The following is an 11,923-nucleotide window of genomic DNA, read 5'->3' as shown; positions in this document are numbered from 1 at the left end:
GGAGAGTGAGCCCCAAAAACAATAAAAAGCACATTGTTTGCAGTATGTGACTGTTGCTAATGGTAAGGACACAGGTAACGATCAGTCTTCACAATCAAGAAGTGCATGTGCTTGCATAGGGTGCTTTTATCAGGATCAAGCTGAAAGGGATACACAACCATTACTGCAAGGATGCAGTAGGGTTACTTTTGGTCTTGTCTGGGTTTCATTTGGTTTATTGTGGGACCCCAAGATTGTGCAGTCACTAAAAATAGCTTATGACCAATAAAAAGACGATGGCATCATGGACTGACACTAATCACAGTTCTATAAATGTCGCAGAAACTGCCATCGGCAGTGCTAGATTTTTATATTTGACTGGTTTCCATGCTTATTGTTGCTTTGCACCATCAAATGAAGAAATCCACTTGGTGAGCTTCTGGTTTACTTGATGGAAAACATAGGAACTCCTTAAATTCACACTTCAAGCATTTTGGTAACAAAAAAGTTTAAACCCAAAACGAAACGTGTACAACGTGCTGTGACAGTAACATGACATATGTCATCTAACCCCTTCAGTGACCTGACAGGAAGTAGATGCACCACATGTTGACACCTTCATACATTCAAGCCAGCTAGCCTAAGCTAAGAGACACACTATGTCAAAAGCATAAAACTGACATGTTTAAAACATTGTGGTTTTTCTTATCCCATGTGAATCAATCCCAGTACTTTCGAAAGAAATCCACTCCACTCTGCTGACTCAACAACCAGCAATTAAATGCAAGCTTGAGACTGATAAATGCTTTATGCTGATATAGGCAGCACACATTTACATTGGATATGAAGCAACATGAGTCCTTTCATTAATGCTGCAGATGAGCCGTCAGTCCAACAACGCCAGCAAAGTCGTTCTGGGATCAGCCCCACTCCCACACTAGTGCAAAATACCAGGGCGCACCAGGATCGAACCACAAAGCAACATAGAAGGTATCCTTCTATTTTAAAGATAGGAAACCATATCAAACCATTTGTTTTCAGTGAGGTGCTCATTTGTATCTAAATTTGGAAATAAATTGTAAAACTAGGATGTGTCATACATATGCAGAAAACAGAAACCAGTCATTTTAAACAATTGACAGGATATTTGGAGCAGTATAATAAAAGCCCCTGAAACCTCCACTACAACATGGCTTTATCAGCCACTTACTCAATATAAACCAGGGAACGAGGGGTCACCACCTACCCTTTCAAAAAGGACAAAAAAAGGAATGGAATGAACTAACGCTATAAAGGCTAGGAATGCAGTCACAGCTGCAATTAAGACCTCAGTGCTTAGTATGTAACAGAGGTCTGGCATTTAAAATGACACATCCATGTCATCCACATGTCTTGAGCCAGACTAATCCAAGGTTGTATTCTACTTTATATTGTTAAGTAAGACCAAACATGAACAAAATGCTTCAACAGATTCAGCATAAAATGAACAACTCCCTGTTCTAAGCAGCATTGTGTATTTTTTGTATTCTACACAACTACAGTGATGATATCAGGTGTGCTTCTTATTTCCTATGGAATAAAGCTACATGTACAGTATGCTTACAGTAAAACAGTCTCTCGTGCTCTGTTGGCCATGTTACTGGTTGAAGTCAAGTGACCGTAACAAGCTGTAAGGCCACTTTAAGTAAAACTAATACCTTCGGATTCGGTTGCATTCCAATCAGCCTGTAATGGTATCAAGACCTACAAGTGGAGTGCGACCTCCTCCACCCCCTCAATGCACGAGTCAGTGAGCTGTGTGTGCAGTTCTTACGAGGAGGAACGCGGGCGTCAACTCAGCCGTGGATAGTTCCAAATTGGACACACTGATAGTTGTTCTTGCTTTGAAGGGGGGGAAGAACGGGGGTGGGGGGGGGGGACAAAAAAAAAAAAAAAAAAAACTATGCGCATGGATACACATTGCACACAGTGGTTTCTGTACCTGTGTACAGTATATTAATAGATGCAGAAGCAGAGACGGTGTTTTGGGGATGGTTTCGGGGCTGTCTGTGTGGTTCTGTCGGAATGAGAGAAAGAGAGAGAGTGACGGGGAGGCAGGGGGCTCACTCTTGCTTGACCTCCCCCTTGAGCTTTCTCTTGACGCGCGAGTACGGGCTCAGCTGGTCGTCCATGATGAAGTCGTACAGGACCTTGACCCATGACGTGTACTGAGGCAGATCGTCGTAGTACTCCGCTGCAATTTTCTTGACCTGGAGCATAGGTGGAAAAAGGAGGCACGTGCAGTTTTGATCAGGGGGGTGCAAGGTTCACTTCAGGCAACGTAAAACCCCTTCGTAATTTTAAGCGGAATCGTCCCTCTGCCCTCCAAAGCGGCTAGAGGCCACTGAGGAAGTTTAAATCATTAACAAATAATCAGTGTCCAAAGGGCGTTGTTTACGAAGGAGGCCAACTTTTGCTGCTCAGATGCATTCAGTATGTTTTTTCAGGGGATAAAGTCAACAGTCCACAAGTGAGAAATGGGTTAAAAATCAGCTGTACTTCTCCAAGTGGTTAGAGATTACAGAACACTTGCATAACATACTTTGCACAAAACGCTAACTTCTAAGACAGACATGGCAACCGTCAAGGCCTTTCCAGTGGCACTAGGTGTATGTCCTGCTCATTACTTTGATTAGACCATAAGTTTGATACCTTTGTGCTTAGAGCATCTGCCTTCACAACAGAGGGTTTTGGGTCTTGTCCCTTTAAGTTTAACCTAAAGCCAGACAGGTTTTCCTGGTCTTAAACACTAACTAATTTAAAGAATCCTGTGGAAGTCTCACCCATCAAAGGACTCAAGGCCGTTACGCAGCCCGTTAACTATGCTACCTGCCCCATGCCAATGTCTTACCAGAGGGAGCCGGCGCCCTGGGATGCTGGGGAAGTCGTGGTGCTCGTTGTGATAGCCCACGTTGAAGGTCAGGAGGTTGAGGGAGCCGTAGTAGGAGTACGTTTCGTGGCCCTTCAGGAACATGTAATGCTCGGCAATGAAGTGGCCCGAGATGGGGTGCAGGCCCATGCCCAGCATGGACCCGGCCAGCATGTACACTACCGGCTTGGCGCCCCACAGCCAGTAGAGGGCGGCGTTGAACGTAAACTGCACGGCCACGTTGATGAGCTCCAGCCGGCTGATGGGCTTCGGGTTGATGCAGAGCGGCCGCACGGCATAGAAGAGCGGCTGCAGGATGATCCAGACGAACTTACGGAAGCGCGTGCAGAAGAACCAGCCCTCGAAGTCGGTGGGGATGTCCACGTCCACCCCATCGCCGCCCAGGTAGCGGTGGTGGTCCAGGTGGTACCGCTTGAAAGAGGCCGAGTAAGGCAGGCCAATGGGCAGGTTGGCAAAGATGGCGAACCAGCGGTTCCACATGGCCTTGTTGTTGCCGAAGGCCGTGTTGTGTGATATCTCATGGATGGCCAGCGTCATGGAGTGGTTGAGACAGCTGCCAAAGACATATGTCCAAAACAGAACCCACTTCCAGTCCAAATCCTTCACTAGGTAAAAAGCCAGAAACTGGACGGCCACCATCATGCAGACAATCCACTTCAGCCGGTGATCAGGGCTCATCAGAGATTTGATCTCGGGGTACTTTGCTATTGGGAAGAAATGAAGACAACATCACTACACTCCACTTGTGTTGTTTAAGCTGAATGAGTCCTGGTCATTTTTGTAGCCATCATATCAGTGTCACAGAAAATTTATATTGTTGATTATCAATACAGTTCCTTCAAAACTGCCAGGTCTGCCAAAATCCATTCTACCTAAGCCCCTTGGCTGGTAAAGTCAGCAATGTATTGCATGTAGATGTGTTGCTATTTGAAGAAAGTCACTTTGCAGAACTCCTGCACTCTGTGGAATGAACTGCCCATCCTTGGTTAACCTTAAAGCACAAGGAATTTGATGCAGTTCCCACAAGTGGCCTGTCATACTTATGATTAGTTTACAGAAGATTACCGATTTCAGTGTAGGGAGAGTTTATAGAAAGGCCTAGGAATTCCTAGTAATCAGAACATGTAAGCATGACGAAAAGTGAGCAATCAAGCCATCAATCATAGCTAGAAGTGTACCAGGAGTTTAGACTTCAAGATAAACCCACTAATTGTACTGGAACAGTTGGCAGAAGTCTTATCACAATTCTGCCTAGTTAAGTTCAGGCAATAAGGAAATATGAGCTCTATCAATTTCAGTTCCAAGAACTAATTAGAGGAAAATTTAATGACCATGTCAGAGGGCATCACTGAATAACTGTGATATTAAAGTTGACCAATAGATACATGCTACTTAGACCATTTCACCAGAGGAGCTTGGCCAATGTGAGCAAATAAGCAAGAGCAAAAAAAAAAAAAAAAAAAAAAAAAAAATCCATTCTCCCTCCTCAGACATAAGACAGGAAGGAAAACTATATTGGGTAATCTTCAGCCGTGGTTTTAACACTGCCTCTTCAACTTAGAATGTCCGTATGGGACTGCTTCTTGAATGTCACTGCAATGTCACAGGATTTTGAACACGAACAATAGCCTGAAGGTTTTTGCATAGGAGTAATGCTTTGCACAAAAACAAGTATTCAGTGCAGCTGCCTGGCAAAAAGTAGATGGAAATTAGCGAACACTTCCATACAGCACTGTGAATTAACCTTCTTTGCGTACCGAAATAACAAAAACAGCAGTGACGGGAAATGACCCACAAACCTCAACTTTATACAGAGAGCTGAAAGACAGTATCCTGGAGACAAACCACAACTTAAGAGCTTTTTCACACTGGCCATGCTCAGGAGCGGGCAGACCATATTCTTTTGGCTCAGGGCTGTTCATAACAGTGGTTTGCGCTTTTTGTGGCCTTTATGCAGGTATGCCTGCCCTCAGATCCATTCCAACCACGTGAGAGGTCAGCTACCCTCACTGCCCCTATAGTAAGGCTGTGTAAGCATACTGTGTACAGACATCCATTTCAAAGCTGGCTTGGAAACCAATGAAACATGGACAGTGAAGGAAATAAAATGATTGCGCTACTGTTCATCTTCATTTTGTACATACTTCTGGTAGGCGTTCCTTCTGTGTTGACTTGTGCCACCACATTCAGATTCTAGTTATTCAAACCACATGGCAATTTGCCCTTGTCTTGAGAAACAACTCCGATAACTATTTTTAGTCATGAATTCGCTACACAAGAAAAACAAATACACAACACTTGCTTACATCCTGAATTGATATTCTATATTCCAAACTGAAAGACCAATCCCACTGTGGTTACATTTCCAGGCCTTAGGGTGGTCAGTTCATTGATGCACAGACCAAAAAAAAAAAAAGTGGACAAAGGATTGCTACATCATTTAGCTGATGTCTCCAAACAGACTTCATTACAGGCTGTGTGTAGGATGTGTCATGGCTGTCTCAATGTTAAGCAAACCCAGCAGTCATCAAGCCCTTTTTAAGCACATACCAACCTTGAGGGTCAGTGTTTGTTGACAGTAGATAAGTCTATTGTGTGCCTGCTTACACTCTGTGCCGAGTAATTCCTGTCACCTACATGATACCAGCCCACAGGTCTGCAGTTTGCTCACACAGAAAGCTTGTCTGTTACACAGCTGTGCAGTCACCATCACATCTTTGTAAGCAACCTATATAAACAAACACATCTGCCAATATGTGACCCAACGCGAGTAAACCCTCCACATCGCAGCCGCGTCAACTTTACAGGAGACCACAAAAACGGTCAAAAAACAATTTGTGAAAAATCCAAACCAAACCCAAAAGGTGAGGACAGCAATGACGAAGAAAGCGTTCCGGACTTGGACAAAAGTATGGTTTGTGAAAGTGATCACAAAGCGGATTTCGAAGAACCATCAGAGGATGTACCGTTCGCTGTTGTGACTGACGAAGCTGAAGATGCCATCAAGTTTGTTGACTTCATTGACTGAGTGTGACCAAAAAAATGGAGGCAATCCTCAATTTCAACAGCGCTTGCGGTCGAAGGCGAAAAGAAAACTCACAAATCCTGTACAAAGAAACTGTCTTACGAACGCATATACGAACTACGCAGTATGATCAGCGCGTTGTCACAGTCGGAAAAGGACATGTTCATCATGGGACAACTTTTCAGTAACGGGAGAAGTGACATGACAAACGACAACAAACGAATTGCCACCAAGAGTATACTATTGTACTGTACTTTGTATTTTATGTCATGTATGTTGTGAAATTGTTTTAGCATTTCAATGAAAGTTTCTTATTCACAAATTCAGAGCATCATAGCTCTTCTTTCATGTACCTAGAGACACACGGTGGCTGAAACAATTGCTAAGCCCCATGTAGTCCTCCCAGGTAGTCCTCCAACTATTCAAATGCAAATGAACACCCACAATGAACAATGGCAAGGATTTTCCAACCATCAGCAGCCATTAGTCCTCCAGCCTTTCAGTCAATTGCATACTGGGATAGCTTGTCTGTCACAGCTGGGTAGGTGAAAATGACAGAAGAGAAAAGGGCGGATTTCTCAGAAGTGTGGTTTGCAAAGTCATGATGGTCTATTGAGCATTACTACTCTGTACTTTATCTTGTGATAAAACAAAAATGGCAATTTTGCAAATGTGCCCCTAAATCATGCGTGCGGTCACATATTGCTTCAAGTTGAAACACCCCCCCCCCCCAACACATAGCTCAAGGCCTCATAGGAAGGAGGGCGGATCACAAACACAGCAAAGCTGCAGCTTAGTGCCAACCACTCACCGCATGAGGCTTCTTTACTTCTCACTTGTGTGAATTCTAGCCCTCTCTTAAAGACGCATGTATTGGGAAAAGCCTTGGCAAGGCCGTGCAATTCAGAAACTTACAGTCAGAACGCGACGCTGCACATTTACCATCTTTTCAAGTTGACGGCAAGTTGTGACAGGACTGAAAAAAATGTGGGCGTGTCACGGCACAGCGACAGCTCCCAGTAATGGGAAAACAAGCGAGACAAACCAGAAGCATGTGAACACCAGAGGCGCCAACATACAGTTACATACAGCACACAGTGGCTGACACTGTCTGCATAATAGCGGGAGTAATACTGTCCAGCAGACCGGCTATGGAGATTTGTTGTCAGGAGCTTTTTTTTTTTAAGTTAGTATCAGGTGACTCCTGTATACATTTACATTTTTGAAAACTATGCATTGGTTATACCTACACATGTTCATACGTCAAATCTAACTACGCCACTGCAGCTTTTGCATTTTTTTGGCTAAAGAACAGATAACCAAGCCTATCTAATAATCGCCACACTTAACAGTTACTGAAGGAAGTTTACTTCGAAGCAATGGAACCTGTGTGCACATGGGATTATGCTCCCATTTTTTAACAATGTAGACATTGTGTGTGCCATGTCATAATATTTATTATGGTCCTTGTATTGTGACACGACATATTATGCCAATCAGCTCAGCACAGTCCAATCTATGAACAAAGGCAGCCCTAAGCAAACCCGCAATATTAAATTATTCAGGCATTCTATTCTTACAGAGTGCTTTGACACCAACAGGCTGTGTCAAAACACAAAGGGGGCACCGTCCAGCGGGCAATTACCTTAAGTGTCTGTCATGTTCGCCCATAAAACAGCCACAGGCTTTCACAGAAAATCCACTCCCAACACCTATGCCATACTTTAGCCATGAAGACGACCCTGCAGCAAATCAATCGTCACATGTGGAGTACCCTTTGAACTTTCAGCAACAGACAGCTACTGATTAATGGCCCATCTCCTCTAGCCACAAAAACTACCCTGGCTTGCATTAGCTTGCATTTGTAGCCCTTTTTTGCCAACCTATACCTAAACTCGTACCAATAACGGTGGACTAATGGACCTTTTCCACTAGTGTACTGTCATTTACATTTATTCATTTAGCAGACGCTTTTATCCAAAGCGACTTACATAGGTTACAGTTCTTTACAATGTTATCCATTTATACAGCTGGATATTTACTGAGGCAACTGTGGGTTAAGTACCTTGCCCAAGGGTACAGCAGCAGTGTCCCAGCAGGGATCAAACCGGCAACCTTTCGGTTACGAGTCCTGCTCCTTAACCACTATGCTACACTGCCGCCCACTGTCATGCCCATGACAAAAGAAAAAAAAAAAAGTTTACTCTCCCTGGAGTGTCAGTTAGCTTGGTTTGTTAGCAAGTGAACAGGAAAAATGTACTGTAATAGCCTAAACACTTTGCCAGCAAAAATAAACCTAATACAAATGTAGCCATTTTATGGCTTAGGCCTACATGTCATGAATAAAAATAAAAGCAACCACACTCAACTACTAGAAGTTTACAGCTCCCAGGTAAACTGATGTGCTCCACCAAATTAGGGCCTATGTAGACAACTATGCCCTAACCTGTTAAGACATGGAAACCCTCAGGTCAGCAGCTTGGAGGTGCCGCTAGAGCTGGGCTCATAAAAACAACAATAAAGACATTCTTGAGCTTGAATGCCTTTTATTGTACTGAATGGAGTACTTCACAGAACTTCTCAGTTGACCCTGTATGTACATGCTGTAAAAATGTCATTACTATTAGATGGACAAAGGTAACTAGTCAGTAAATAAACTGTCTACAGTCATAAAAAGATAGCTAGCTCCTTGAGTCATTCTTTGGGGAAAGGGGAAAAATTTTTTTTCCTGCATTAAAAAATAAGAACATCAGTTACAAAATAACAGCAGATCCACAGGAAAGAGCCAGTGGTACCCCATGCAAACGCTTTGGCCCTGGGCATTACAAACTGTGTGTTTATACTGCACTCTCAACCAAGGATGCCTCTATTTGCAGTATATCTGTTCAAATATGTACAAGAGAGACGTATCCTACAGGTTGCTTATTTCCCAGGGCAACACATCTGACTCAATTAAAAACGTACTTTTGTACCCAATTTTATCTGAATACAGAATTCAGGTAATGCCGCACACAGCTGCACCATAAATGGCCAAACCAGGACCTTTTTGCACTTTCCTCTTGTCTTCTACCTTCATTTACCAGCTGCATTACATCACTAATCTGTAAGTAGCCCCAAAATAACTCACTATTCATCTCTTCTAAGTGCATCATATTCAGGGTCGAGCCATTCATTGTAGCTTACTGAAAAGCAATATGGATGACACCAATCACAGGCACAACCACCATGGATGTGAAAGTTTTTTTTCTTTACCCAATCAAATCAGACATCAATTCTTCTGACAACAGTGATCGATATAAGAAATCCTATGAAGTCTAGGCCATTCCACAAACGGCTGTCACTCTCAGACCATCTTACGCGTTGGCTTATTTTAGAATAAAGAACATAGGGAAAGCACATTGCTATTCAATTGCTAAAATAATCCACGTTACGTAAAAAACAGATGAAAGATCGTAAAGCCACTCGTAATTTCGGCTCTATAATAGGCGTGACATAATGAGCCCATATTTGTTGTGCTGGTATTGACATCAATACTTTTACTGACAAAGCTACGTTTGTAAACGTGTATGTCACGTTACTCGTATATGGAGAATACAGGATCTGAAACTGAGTAACTAGGTACAAATGTAGAATAAATTTATTTTTGTTAGACGTATCAAAATTGTGTGGCAGCCACATTTTGCAAAAGTATTTATAAATTAGTCACTTAGGATTTGAAATGTTCTGATATCTAGCCAGCTAAATAAAATATACTAGGTCGCCCGCCAATTAAGTTAAAGGTGTTAGCTAGCTAGCGCTAACGTTAATTATATAACACTATGATCAGTTCTGCCTGAACAATATGTTAAAGTAGTTTAAGTTACCTAGATACATAGCCAGCAACAATTCACATTAGTCTGGTAGATACCTAACGTTAGCTATACTAGCGCTATGGTACATTTGAGTAAAGAATGCATTCAAGAAAGCACTTTTCCATTCTCAACCCTGCTAAATATCACCAACAACCACGTAAATGGTTGACTCAAAGGGACCGGAAAGTACCGTTTCACACGCACCAAAGAAGCAATGACTGCAACAGCTAGCAACTTAATGTTACGCGTCTTTTAAGGGGCTTTTAGGGAGTGAGCATGTAATTTAGGGAGTGGTTGTCTTACCCCCATGTCAGCACCATTATTATTTGGTCGGCTTGTTATAACCGACAGGCCATAAGTGCTTGCTAGCTATCGAGCTAACGGTTCCCATTCATCACCGAGAAAGGACGCTGGATAGCGGGGTACCTACATAAACTAACGTTTAACGAGATTTCTGCTAACCGTACAGGCTTTGTTAGCACGATAGCTGTCGGCAGCTAAACCCATAACGGAATTTACCTCGATCACTGGCCACGCCAGTTCGACCGATAGCTAAATTAGCGAGAAAGACTAAGTGAAACCAACTAACCCAAAAATAAACTTGTGAACCAGCGTTGCTGCTAACGACGTTAACGCTAATTAGCGGAAAGAGGCAGTTTCCAATTAAATTATCTAGGCTAACCATTTAACTTAGCAGACGACATTACCTAACGTCTGCTAGCTGGCTACTTTTTTGTGTTGTGTAACGGTGCAGAAGCGGTGTGCGGTCTGCGTTAGCTCGGAGAGCTAAACGTGGCTCACCCAAAATTTCTTTCCTCCTGTCAGCGTGCGGCTGGTCTGTGTAGACCCATTCGTAATCATCGCGGGCGACTCTGTTCCCCATCTCTCCTTTCTGTTACTGCAAAAAAACAGTTAGCCCAACAATCTACAGACTCAAATAATGCTACGCTCCAGCCTGGCCACTAAACTTAGACGAGGGGAGCGATCTTTCCCTTTAGGCACCCCACCCAGATCAGCTAGCTCTCCGGAAAGTTCACGATTAGCTAATGCAATGCTCTTGGCAGCCGGCGTTTAGAGTCGGCAGGCTCGATTACGCCTATCGCCGACTTTTTTTTTCATCTCGGAGCGGAGACGTAGAAGGCGAGCTGGTTATATGACAGACCTCAAGCGTGTGAGGTAGTTTGTCCCTCCTACTTTACGCAGCCGACGTTCAGTCAGAAGAGAAGAATTTTATCATTTCTGTGTTTAAATGCGCTACTATCGTATTTTACGTGATCGTGCACGTTTACTCAGTTTAATAATTTGGTAAAAATTAAACTGTTCTGTCACGTTGCGACTTTGTCCGTTAATACAATGCGACAATACTGTCAAATCATTAGCGCAGTCCTCACGCCATGTTGGTGAGGTCGAACATCGGCAATATAATCTATTCGCACTCTCAGGGACTTTTGAGGCTGTTGTTTCACCACGGTAACCTTGTAGGGACACAAACATGTGTTCGTGATAAAACAGCATTTTGCATTTGCAGCCAACATAGAAGACTGTGTTCTTAAGTAGTGGAGTAATTCCCCCCTTAATTGACCCCAGGAGATTGCAATGTACCTTTTTAATGAGCACAACTGGGATACTGGACACTAAATTATTCCTCAGAGTACAGATTCAGGCAGTAAACCTAGCTTTCTAGGATTGGTTTCAAATTTTAAAATGTAAAATCGTATAGAAAAATGTAATTTTGTCTATAAAGTATACAGAGTATTCAGCCTAGATCCAAAAAAGTGTTACTTACTGGGAGGAGCAAGGTTTGATTGACAGACCAAAGCAAGTTTATACATGGTTACGGAACTATATGCTATTAACATAGTAAAGCAAACATCCTTATAGTCAAAGAACCAACTTTGTAATAATAATAATAAGAAGAAGAATAATAAACATCTAATTACTTACAACCATAACAAAGTATGTAAATATAAACTACAAGGGCAAAATACAGAACTTTATTTGCATAGGGACACAAGACAGATGAACCAGCCCACCAAAAAACGTGGGGAGCTGCGCTGCAAACTAACCTGTAAAATAAAACTTTTGCACAGCCAGGAGATTAGAATTCTAGGATACTGAGTTTACTGGCTTTAGCAGAGC

The 11,923-nt window shown here is 42.8% G+C and overlaps 1 protein-coding gene across 1 annotated transcript; it reads right to left on the bottom strand.

Annotated features, from left to right (window-relative positions):
- Positions 1-1,379: 1,379 nt before the first annotated feature.
- Positions 1,380-10,994, bottom strand: degs1 (delta(4)-desaturase, sphingolipid 1). The gene is made up of 3 exons (XM_036546861.1): positions 10,586-10,994; positions 2,870-3,612; positions 1,380-2,228 (listed from the first exon to the last, which is right to left on the bottom strand). Exons 1-3 carry the CDS (start codon positions 10,665-10,667, stop codon positions 2,082-2,084), a joined length of 972 nt encoding a protein of 323 aa, XP_036402754.1. The 5' UTR covers positions 10,668-10,994; the 3' UTR covers positions 1,380-2,081.
- Between the last annotated feature and the right edge of the window lie 929 nt (positions 10,995-11,923).

The sequence above is a fragment of the Megalops cyprinoides genome, chromosome 15, assembly GCF_013368585.1.
Source record: "Megalops cyprinoides isolate fMegCyp1 chromosome 15, fMegCyp1.pri, whole genome shotgun sequence".
In the NCBI taxonomy this organism is placed as follows: domain Eukaryota; kingdom Metazoa; phylum Chordata; class Actinopteri; order Elopiformes; family Megalopidae; genus Megalops; species Megalops cyprinoides.
The sequence above is the reverse complement of the archived record's forward strand: the minus strand, read 5'-3'. Positions and strand labels throughout refer to the sequence as shown.